This window comes from Rutidosis leptorrhynchoides, chromosome 9 (assembly GCF_046630445.1).
Source record: "Rutidosis leptorrhynchoides isolate AG116_Rl617_1_P2 chromosome 9, CSIRO_AGI_Rlap_v1, whole genome shotgun sequence".
In the NCBI taxonomy this organism is placed as follows: domain Eukaryota; kingdom Viridiplantae; phylum Streptophyta; class Magnoliopsida; order Asterales; family Asteraceae; genus Rutidosis; species Rutidosis leptorrhynchoides.
The window spans coordinates 318,125,394-318,137,500 of record NC_092341.1 but is presented as its reverse complement, the minus strand read 5'-3'; the positions used below and the strand labels follow the sequence as shown (position 1 = coordinate 318,137,500).

The 12,107-nt window shown below is 32.0% G+C and overlaps 2 protein-coding genes across 2 annotated transcripts; both read left to right on the top strand.

Moving 5' to 3' along the window:
* Nucleotides 1–1,475: 1,475 nt before the first annotated feature.
* LOC139866100 (transcription factor MYB52-like) lies at nt 1,476–3,205 on the top strand. Its single transcript, XM_071854234.1, has 3 exons — nt 1,476–1,590; nt 2,139–2,501; nt 3,018–3,205. The coding sequence occupies exons 1-3, from the start codon at nt 1,476–1,478 to the stop codon at nt 3,203–3,205; spliced, it is 666 nt and encodes a 221-aa protein (XP_071710335.1).
* A 2,562-nt stretch (nt 3,206–5,767) lies between these two features.
* On the top strand, nt 5,768–11,691 carry LOC139866099 (dehydrogenase/reductase SDR family member FEY-like). The gene is made up of 8 exons (XM_071854232.1): nt 5,768–6,023; nt 6,825–6,945; nt 7,028–7,145; nt 7,598–7,734; nt 8,458–8,559; nt 9,221–9,313; nt 10,308–10,380; nt 11,046–11,691. The coding sequence occupies exons 1-8, from the start codon at nt 5,866–5,868 to the stop codon at nt 11,312–11,314; spliced, it is 1,071 nt and encodes a 356-aa protein (XP_071710333.1). The 5' UTR covers nt 5,768–5,865; the 3' UTR covers nt 11,315–11,691.
* The last annotated feature ends 416 nt before the right edge of the window (nt 11,692–12,107 follow it).

The window sequence follows — 12,107 nt, the reverse complement described above, 5'->3', positions numbered from 1 at the left end:
GGGATTTTACTTGATAATATACGAGACTGTATGAAGATAATTAAATTCTAAAACACTAAAATGTTTTAAATATGTATTAAGGAAATGTATGTTTGTAACGAAATAGCTCGTTACAAAATGCAAATCTGAATGGACTTAATGTCTAATATATTTAAGGAAATCTGGTAAAATTATTTACCAACAAACTTCTTGAAAATGTAAATTGCCAAACAATATTTTCTGTTTAGTTACAGTGTCTAAATATATAAACGTGAAAACGACCTATAAACAAACCTAAGCAATTTAGCTCGAATTAACCATAATCATTTAATGGATCCAAATTTATACTTCCTAGCTATTTGTTAAGTATGACCAAGGTAACTTGATCAATTAATTAACTCTAGATGAATTTTATTATTATTCTTAGCTTAGGAATTTTCTAAAGGGAATTTGATGAAAATACACTTTTTTTAAGGCTTCAAACAAAATATATTTTTTTTTTAAAAATTGCCTTTTTACACCATTCGGTAGACGGAATTTCTGTCTACTACCTTTATCTGTCGTCTACTACCATTTTTACAAAGTAGTAGACAGTAACAACAAGGTAGTAGACAGTGAGAACAAAGCAGTAGACAGCCAATTACAAGGTAGCTGACCGTCTACTGCCTTGTTGTTACTGTCTACTACCTTGTTGTAGGTGTCGACTGATATGTATTATTGGTGTCGACACCTACAACAAGGTAGTAGACAATAACAACAAGGCAGTAGGCGGTCAGCTACCTTGTAATTGGTTGTCTACTGCTTTGTTCTCACTGTCTACTACCTTGTTACTGTCTACTACTTTGTAAAAATGGTAGTAGACGACAGATAAAGGTGGTAGACAGAAATTCCGTCTACCGAATGGTGTAAAAAGACAATTTTTTTTAAAAAAGTGTATTTTGTTTGAAGCCTTAAAAAAGTATATTTTGAACAATTTCCCTTTTCTAAATGTATATACATATACATATATTTGTTGTTAGACATAATATAGGTTGTTTATAAGTAGACGTTGTAGGTTAGAAACTTAGAAAGACGTTGAAAGAGGAACGGAATTCATCCCACCAAGCAACCTTCTCCATCTCATCATCCCGCCCCTCTTTCTCTCACACACAAATATTAATTTCTATTTCTAATATCACTAGTATAAATTCTATAAATTATAAATATAAATAAATATAATAATTTAAAGTTATGGTATGATAGATGGATGCACCAACATGCATAGAAAAATATACTAGTTTTAGTTAGTCTAGACGTTGCATCAGTTTCTGGTACACTATTCTTAACAGAAAACAACTCCTATTATTCATATATATATACATCTCATCACACTTCTTATATATCCCTCTCACCTTTTGTTACCTATCATTTCTTAATTTCTTCATTCCTACACATCATAAACAAACTTCTATTAACAATTCATCTTCTGATCGAAGACGACTATAATCCAACCCTTGATGTGTAGCCGTGGTCATTGGAGGCCGTCTGAGGACCAGAAGCTCCGGCAACTCGTCCAACAATACGGTCCCCATAATTGGAACGCTATTGCCGAAAAGCTCCAAGGAAGATCAGGTCTATATTTGTTCATCATATGATAATCTAGCTATATCAAGAATGCTTGGTATTAGTTTAATGTGTTTATATACTGTTTAGTCTACTCGGGGAATATATGAGTATTTTACTCAGCTCTACGTGATCTAACTTGGTCATCCCGACCATTTTTCCCCGGCCACTCCAAAATATGCTGATAGTGAAGTTTGAATTGGCGGCCCAAGACCTCTTATAGAGATATTAGGACTCAAGCCCTAAACGGAAATGTGTTTATGTTTTCGGTTTATCTAAGATGTAAATAACCTTGTGTGAGTTTAGAATGAAAATGAAAATATAAATATATTAAAAAAAACACTAATAATAACCAACTACGGCTTTTAAGGTCTCTCTATAAATTGAGAAATTAATCTCGTTTAGGACATATACAGTTGGCTAATTGTATTGTATGAAAGATGTAGCTAGATTCTTTATTTGTTTGGATTATTGTATTATGGACTATGGTTTATTGTATGTTTGGATTGAATTAATTGATTTTTGGCAATGGATATTAAGTAAATTGTTTTGAACAGGCAAAAGTTGTAGGTTAAGATGGTTTAATCAACTAGATCCAAAGATCAACCGGAGTCCGTTCACTGAGGAAGAAGAGGAGCGACTTCTAGCGTATCATCGTGAATTTGGAAACCGGTGGGCTAACATTGCAAAGCTTTTTCCTGGTCGGACTGATAACGCGGTGAAAAACCATTGGCATGTGATCATGGCTCGAAGGATTCGAGAAAGATCAACAAAGATGCATAGGAGAATCACTCCTCTTGATCAAGCAATTTTGGAGAGATATCAATACAATAATTTCCCTTTTGAGCTTTCAAGAAATTTAGCTTCACAAATACAACTTACCAAGAATTTGGTTTATCAATTCAAGAATATTGGTGAAGGTATTAGCTCAAGCTAGATGGAACAGTTTTGACTACTCTATTAAAAATTTTACTATATTATATAAAATGGTGTTAATTTTTCTTTTGAATTACATAGCAAAACATTAATGTTAATTACTTCTATATATCTAAAAGAGAAACAAGCTAGATAAGTTTCACAAAAATATTGTCTCTCTACTAGAGTAATATATTTAAGATATGTTTAGTAGATTATAGTTTTGCCCTTATATATAAGTTCGGATTTATTTAAAAGTTAAATGTCTGATAGTAGTAAATAAGGGTTAATTAACAGAGAATTTAATAATATTCAGTAGTTATTTTTTGAGAATGAACAACTGTTTTTCAACAGGTTCGCGTATTCACTAGACAATAAGGCATTCATGATTTTGCAAATAAATTGTAAAAAAAAAAAAAAAAAATGCAACTTGTTTTGAAATGTACGATCTATTTCCAAATGCATGCACAATGTTGATTCTATATTAACATACTTTCGCTTGTTACTTTTGTTGAGTACAGATAAAAGAGATCGATGCGTGGAGTTTTACAACTTTCTCCCTGTAAATGCAGACTCGAACGGAAGTGAAGTAATTGACCAACTAAGAAAAGGCGAGGTGGTCGAAGTAGAGCAAGACGCAAGTGACCGACGAGAAGGAAGTGAAACTACATTACCGTTCATAGATTTCTTGTCGGTCGATAAAGATTGATCATCAAGACGATAACGATAACATTTAGGATGGTTAACAGTGGTGTTGTGCTATATATCTTCATAACAATTAGTTTACATTACACAAAAGAATTTACATTCATATACACGATATCGAATCGATCAAAAGAATTTAAAAACTATGTTATGTATAGTTTCTCATTTTATGTCTTTCTATAGACATTGTTGTATTTGTTTACTCAATTGCTAAAAAAAGCAAAATAGAGAAAGAGAGAGGGATCAACAATGTATGCTAAGCATTGTATATTATATATTGACTTTAAACAAAATGAAAGATTATTACTTCTTGTAAGTTGTAACACGTTGTCATGCATTGCATTATGAAATACAATAAAGACTTGCGACCATATGAATCACATGATTCAATGCGTGTTAGCGATAATCATTAAAATTGTCGTTAAAAATCTAAAAACCTAATAGCATATACCAAGAATCAATTCGAATTTTGATCTTGATATCCGTGATTTTTGACCGTGGGAATTTTTGCAAGGAAGTTAATTAGTTGGCTCGTCATGAATTAGGGTGGGTGGCGGGTGGTTTCTGAATCCTGTATTAAATGCTTCTTTTATGCTTCAGGCGTTAGGTATAGCTCGTATTCATTCAATAATTCTACCCGTTGTTCATTCTTGAGTTCGTTTCTTCACGATAATTCTTAAGACTGTTGTTAACGCATTAAAAAACCTAATAATATATACTTATATAGTAAATACTTGGTACAACATTTTGCTAGATACTATTAAATATTACTACCCTTAATGGATTTATATGTATTAAAACAATATAAAGTAAAAATTTAAGATCAGATAAGCAAGAATGTGATCAACCACGATTTGTTGCCGATGGAAAAACTTTCGTTGTACATAACTATATGTTTTTAATTAAAATATTTTATAATCAATGAACCTAACAAAATCTAAAAATAAATAATCTGTTTTACAAACTACCTATTTTAATTTTCAACAATTATATATATATATATATATATATATATATATATATATATATATATATATATATATATATATATATATATATATATATATATATATATACTAATGTTAAATCAATAGTAAAATGAGGGCAAAGGGATATCAAAAATTTCTATATATATTTAATAAGAGAACATAAACACTAAAATTGCAATTTATTTTTAAACCCAATTTGTTAAACCGATAAATAATAAAATGTGGTAACTATAAAATAGAAACAATGTTAGAGGAGTGGTCATGGAATGTTTATTAAACAAATGGTTGCGGGTTTGAACCCGGCAACCCTTTTTTTATAAAAATAAAACCCCGATTTGTTTAACCCATAAAAAATAAATGTGATAACTATAAAACAAAAGCAAAGTTGGAGGAGTGGTTGACGACCTTTGTTTTAGAAACTTAATATCCGATTTATTTAAGTTATGGATGAATAATGTTGTATATAAAACACAAAAACATATGAATCATTAGGTGCCTCGCATGGGTATTGAATGGTTGTAGGTTCGAGTAATGGGAGCCTTTTTTAGATTTTTTTTTCTTTATAAAAATTAGCGAGTTCTTATATGGTCAACTGAACTTTCACAGCAGCAAAGCGCGGTTAACTCCAAAACTTGTTGTACCTAAACTGTTACTTTTTTTTTTCTTTTTTTTTTGAACGGAAAATGCATATTATTAAGGCACCTCTAGTAAGACGTTAGAGGGCAAAGAAAACAACAAAACGTTAATTAATTAATTAATTACAGGCTGTAATAGCCAATTGTTCCAATCAACCGAAACTGCCACTTATCACTCTAGGTTGAGTAGTCGGTCACACACTTACACGTTTGCTTGTTTATTAATAAACAACTTCTTGCGCTTTTAAGGTGAGTTTTGTACATTTTTGAGTTGAAAATGCATGTGTTTTTATGTTTTACATACTATACAAATACCAACTTATTTATTGCGTATCTCTTATATTGTATGGTCCATTTAAAGCACCTATTCTGATACAGTTAATTATGGACTTAAACGCGAATACGTATGTATCTATTTGAGTTTGACAAACTTCACCCGAATTAGTCGCGCTAACTATGACGATTGATCATAACGGGTGCATATTAGTTTTGATCATTACTAGTATTCGTGATCATGAGTGACTACTTATATTTGTTGACACGAGGTACTAAATTTAAACGTTAAGCTTTGATATTCGGAGCTTACGGTAATATGAACTTTTATAGTGTTTTTTAACCATAGAAATCTTGTGGTCAACGTGTCTAGATTACCCCATTAACTCATTAAGTATTAAATGTTTATATATAAAAAAATATTTACACGTTAGACTTCCGACCAAATGAGAAATCTTTTTAATTCGAATGTACCCCTTAAATCAAAGGTTTAAAAAAAAAAGCAAATTAAATAAATTGAAATCGAAATGATCTTCGAGAAGAAACGTATAATAAAACCTAATATTCACTTCACTTTGACTTAAAACTACACTAATATACTAGCACAATAGATAGATCCACAATCCTCACGATTTCATCGAATCATAATGCCTTCATCTTCATCTTCATCTTCATCTTCATCTTCATCATCAGAATCTAACAACATCAACAATAAAGAAGATACAGAAACAACGAGTTCGAAATTGAATAAACGAGGATTAGGATGGATGGAATGGCTAAGAGGCTGGTTTTATTTAGCTTACGAAATGTTATTTCAACGAATTATGGCGTCACATTTACAAAATCCGATGCCGTTACCTCCGCTCAACGATCTCACTTGCATCATTACCGGATCCACTAGTGGTATTGGCCGTGAAACTGCCAGGTCATCTTCCGATATTTACGCTTTTTTCCTCCCAATTTATATAGCTTTTTTAGTCATCTGCAGGTTTTAGTAATACAGAATATAGAATTTGTAATATATTTTATAGATGCGAAATGTATATATTTAAAACGAGATATAGGATTTGCGCATATATTTACGGTAATACTCCCGTTAATAATAATTATATCATCATTCTTCGATTTATAAGTTAATCATATTCTGCCAGGTCATCACAACATCGGATATTTTAGGATTATTATTCGATTTAGGTTATAAAGAGATGTTTAGAGTTCGTGCATCTATATTAATTATATAAACACAGATATCTTAGGTTTATTGATTGATATTGATATTATACAGATTACAGTGAAGTAAATTTAAATGCACAGTGTAACTTAAATAAAAAATGTTTACTAGAGTCGTTTTAAGCATTATTAGTTGAGTTAGGATTTAGCGATTTGTTAAACGTTTTTCAGCGACACTTGCGATATTAGTTATCATTCTTGTAAGATATGTGAAATTTTATGAATTCAAAATTGATAAGTAGGCCACTAAGAAGAACTGAGTAACATAATTGTAACTCTAAAACCTGATTTTGCCTGCAGAACACTTATTTAATAAGGTTGTTGCCTCAATAATCTAAGTTGTTGCATCACTGTGCGTTGTTTTAAAATTAATATTTCAGTTTACTAATAACAACCATGTGAATTTCATAAGCTGCTATTCGATCATCCTTACGAAAAGTCACATTTTGGATTTGTTTAATTAAACTTGATTTGCTTGTTCGTTAAATTTAAGCAGACAGTTGGCCGAAGCTGGGGCACATGTTGTTATGGCAGTTAGAAATACCAAAGCAGCCCATGAGCAAATCCGGAAATGGCAGGATGAATGGTCCGGAAGGGGCCTTCCTCTCAATATGGAGGTATATAGTAAACTTGCAGGAGGCTTTTTTAAAACACTTAAATTGGATTTTTTTATGAAGTATTTCATTTGTGTCAATTAAGGTGATGGAACTGGATCTTCTTTCATTGGAATCTGTTGTAAGATTTTCAGAGGCATGGAATGCACGCTCGGGGCCTTTACATGTGCTGATAAACAACGCAGGGATATTTTCTATAGGAGGTTAGTGATGTAGTGTGTGTTTCTTGATCTTTAATCGCATATTGATCTGATAATGATTCTTTATCTAACTTGCTAACACTTTATATGATATAATAAATTAAAACTAGGGAATGTAGATAAAATATTAAAACCAAATGAATAGATGAGTTATGTTTAATTGGCTTTATAAATTAAAAACTTGAAGTTATTTGAGTCAACAATCATTTTTCCATAACCTCATTTGTAAACTATGAGAACAGTATAATCAAGTTTGCATTGTATAATCAACCTATACAAAAGTTCACAAATCAGTTTTGATTCTTCTTAAACATGATCATTTCCAAATCCTTTATTATTTGATAAAAGTAAATGGGGTAAACGGAAAAGGTTTTATCTGTTTACCCGGGCAAGGTGAGTTTTTTTAATTCAAATGTGCTGGCTAAAATAGTACATTTTCATTTTCCTATATGTAGAACCACAAAAGTTTTCAAAAGATGGATATGAAGAGCACATGCAAGTGAATCATCTTGCACCAGCACTACTTTCCATGCTGCTCCTGCCATCTCTTTTAAGAGGTTCTCCTAGTCGAATTGTAAATGTCAACTCGATTGTAAGTCTGATCCATCCTTATGCACGTCTCTCTTTAAATTCATTGTTATATTTATTTACAAGCTTCTAATGCATATATGATGTCCATTATGCAACTTATATTGAATGCTTATAAGTGATGCACATGCAACTGCACACCAAGCTTAAAATAGTTTTGGTTTAACCTAGATGCTAGCTAACACACCATATTGGCAAGTGTATCAATCGTATGATAGTATAGCTTAGGCAAGACCGGGTTGTTGAGTATAGGGTGTCCGGTTTGTGCTTCAACTTTTGTTAATACTTGGTTATGAAATATTTTGTATGTTTTTATACTCTAAAACGGAAAACTAAAATGGACTTCTATTCTAGCAAGCAAGTCTTCTAAAATAGCTAATAAGATTGTTAACCAAGATGTAATGATATGAAAGGGTTTCACCTAGACTTGATTTCCTAATGTAATAATGAAATTGTGTGACCTAAGTTGTGTGAATTGGAACTTTTATATATAATAGACCCACGTAAGTGAAAATTGAAGTTTTTATTCTATGCTTTTGGAACTTTTGTGAAACTAACATTCATAAACATCAAAGATTATTTTGTAACTCAATTTACATATAATTTTGTGAACTTTTTATTTTCTCCTCTTTCTTGTGCATTTTATGTCTGTTAAATGCTAATTTCTTCCTCGTTTCGGCATTTGGTACACTGTTACAATCATAAAATGCATATTTTGTGTGTGTAGATGCATCAAGTTGGTTTTGTGGACACAGAAGATATGAATGTTGTTTCAGGAAAAAGAAAGTTCACTAGTTTAGTGGGTTACTCAAGCAGCAAATTAGCACAGGTGTGTTTCTACTTCTATACACTGGTAACAAAATTAGGAAACAAATTCCACAATTTAGTACTACACTTATGTTATTCTTTGCAATCCTGCTATTCATTACAATACATCAAAGATTACATGATGCATGTCACTTGTTTGCTATTAAGTATTTAACTATCTCCAATTAATCTTTACAATGTATCTGATGACACAAAACCTAAAGAGAAATAATCTTAAAACCTTACTGTAACTTTCTCTTTCTAAACATGTGTAGTTATGTATCCTGCACATGCGTGGAAAACCAAGTGGGTCAGGCAAGCTGGGTAATGTATCAAAATCGGTTCTGGTTGAATAAGGCAGTTTGCAGAACAGATCGGGTTTGGGTGGAAAAGGTCTGTGTTCAATACGGGTGGGTTGACCACAAACATTTGTTACTATTATTTTAGCTATAGTTAACGCCTTCAATATGATTAAAAAAACTATGTCCTACAATTTTAATCTAACTTGCAAAAATAAAAATGTTTTAGGAGGCTTAAATAGTTAATAATACACTTTGGATAACCCTTAATCCATTTGGCCTTTTAACTAAAAATATCATTTAACCCGTTTTGTATCGATCATAACCCGAATCGACGTATTAATGGGTTTGGATTGCTAGCTCTCAGTTGCACTTAATTTACAGGTCATGTTTAGCAGTGTCCTCCACAAAAAGTTACCTGCTGAAGCTGGCGTAAGTGTAATATGTGTATCTCCAGGAATAGTTCAAACTAATGTGGTAAGTTCTCTCAACTAACATTATACTTTTAGGGTGTGCTTGGTTGGGAGTATTAGGAGGTAAGGAATGATAATGATTATCATTAATTATGCTTGGTATTTCATAAGGAAAAGGAATCAATACTAATTAGTGGGCAATGAAGCATTACCCTATAAATTGGGGGTAATGAATATAAGGTAATGGGATAACTACTTGTTCACAGTAACCGTCACAACCAACTTCATGCTTATACGGAGTATATTGTTTCTTTTGCTTTCATAAAAAAATCTCAAATGCTATTCTTTATTCAATTATTAATTCATTAATTCATATATATCAATATACATCAAGTACTACTCATAATGTGGTTCTTTGGGGATTGTTACATTAAAAAGAGAGTAATAGAAATGTCGTTCAAAAAATAAAAATAGGAAGAAATAGAGCAAAAAAATACACGATAACTCTACAGTAAAATATGTTTTTTTTTACAATTTATCGATTTTGATTAGAATTTATTTTCAACTAGTTTCTACAAATTTTGAGATAATACGTTTAAGTACTTTAAATTTTTTAGCAACTTATCCACTTTAGATATTATGAATTAATCCTCATCAAATATTTGCAGTTCAATTTTTTGGTTTTATTATCATGTGAATATTTTAGAGTTTACCAAGCAATATTAATGGAATGATAATACCCATATCATTCCTTAGTATTCCCATTCCATTATCATTGCTATTGTCATTATCATTCCTTCAAACTTACCAAGCATGCCCTTATTTTGAAAACTGAGTTAGTATGATTACCTAATCCCTGATAAACAATCAATTAGGTATGATTATTTTCAATTGATGCTACGAAATCATTTTGGCGATCAAACAAATAGCATTAACATTTTAATGAGAAAAGACAGAAAATTTACATATCGTTGAATTTCAATAAATTACGAAGTTAATTCTTTTTGGGTAAAATGGAACTTGTGTCAGGATTGTTTTTTACATGTACCAATTTGCAGGCAAGAGATCTTCCCAAAATAGTTCAGGCCGGTTATCGCCTAATTCCTTATTTTATCTTCAATGCTGAAGAAGGCGAGTAATTGTTAACAACTCGTATCCTAATCCATCTCTCTCACACACACGCACGTGCACAACAAGAAATCAACATGTGTAAATTTCATAAGCTTAGATACATGCAAGGTTGCAGAAACGGGAGTTACTCGCCGAGTACTCGTTTTTTGCAGAGTTCTGAGCTGACTAATCAAAGTTGGCAAAAAATCGGGATTATATGGAAAATCGATTAAAACTCGGCCAAAACTCGGGATTACTCGGAAAACGGTCAAAGTCAAACATGGTCAACATCCGGTCAACATCCGAGTACTCCCCAAGTTGCCGAGTACTCCCTGATATGTCCCGACCGAGTTCTTCCCGAGTAGCAAGATTTGCAACCTTGGATACATGCTAGTGTCTATTGTTTGAGTCATAATATTGATGACACTATCTGTAGATATACATGAAAGAGAAATAGCACATATACACATTTCAAGGACAAAAAGAAGATATAAATCATGTGTTTATTTATATTAATAAACTAGTTATGTATAAGAATATTTGTACAATATGTGCTCAAAGCCTGAGGTTTTCTTAAACTAATACCCGACCCACTCATCTTGCCACATACACATACAAGTATTTGGTTAATATTCCTGATCAATATCCATTTCATTCCACTTAGCTTATCGTGTCTTCAACTACAGGTTCTCGAAGCTCTCTTTTTGCAGCTACTGATCCTCAAATTCCCGAGTACTGTGAATTGTTGAAAGCTGACGAATGGCCTGTATCCGCTTTCATTTCGCAAGATTGTCGTCCGACGAACCCATCGGAAGAAGCCCATAACGTCGAAACTTCTTTGAAAGTGTGGGAGAAAACACTTCAATTGATTGGCCTTCCTTCAGACGCTGTAGAGAGGCTTATAGAAGGGGAAGGTATTAACTGCAAATACGGAACTCGTGATGATCAAAGTTAACTCATCAACCTCAAATTAAATTTGTTTTGATCACCATACATACCTGCAATTGAGGTTTTTTCGTCTGTTGATATCTATGTTATAAAACCAAGTGACATCGAACCCGTAATGAAGGCTTCGTGTGTAACATAGACATTTATTTGCTGTAAAGCTGTTGGAAAGTGTATTTTTGACCCATGGTTAAATTTCTTGTTGAAAGTCTCTGGTTGTAACATATATGACCCACATGTGTATTTCTTTTTGTAACATGAGTATTTTATCCAAAGGTAGATTTTCGTTGGAAAATGGAAATTTTATTACTCAATGCACAAACCCATTTTGACAAAAATCATAATTGGGTGCATTTTGTAGTGATATTTTGGTTATGGTAGCAGATCATTCATGAGCATAATCAATCTGGTTGAATTGATATTTTCACACATTTTTGATATTTTGTAGTGCATATGTCTATGTTGTTTGAATTGATATTTTCACACATTTTTGATAAATCCATAATCGTCATTCATTAAATACTTAGTACTGTGTAAGTACTTGATGCATGACAACAGCGAACTTATCAAAAAACCAGTGTGAAAATATCACCACCCACAGTTTTTTACCGAGTATTTTTTTGATGGTTTGACCTGTAAACTTGGCCTTCTGTGAAATCAATTGCATGAAATTCCGATATTGACCGATACGCATCAACCAAACAACTACTACATAATATGGCAAGAAACAGGTTCATTACCAATATAGATACCAAACATCCAAAACAGTTGGTACATAACAAGCCGACAAAATGTAGGTCATT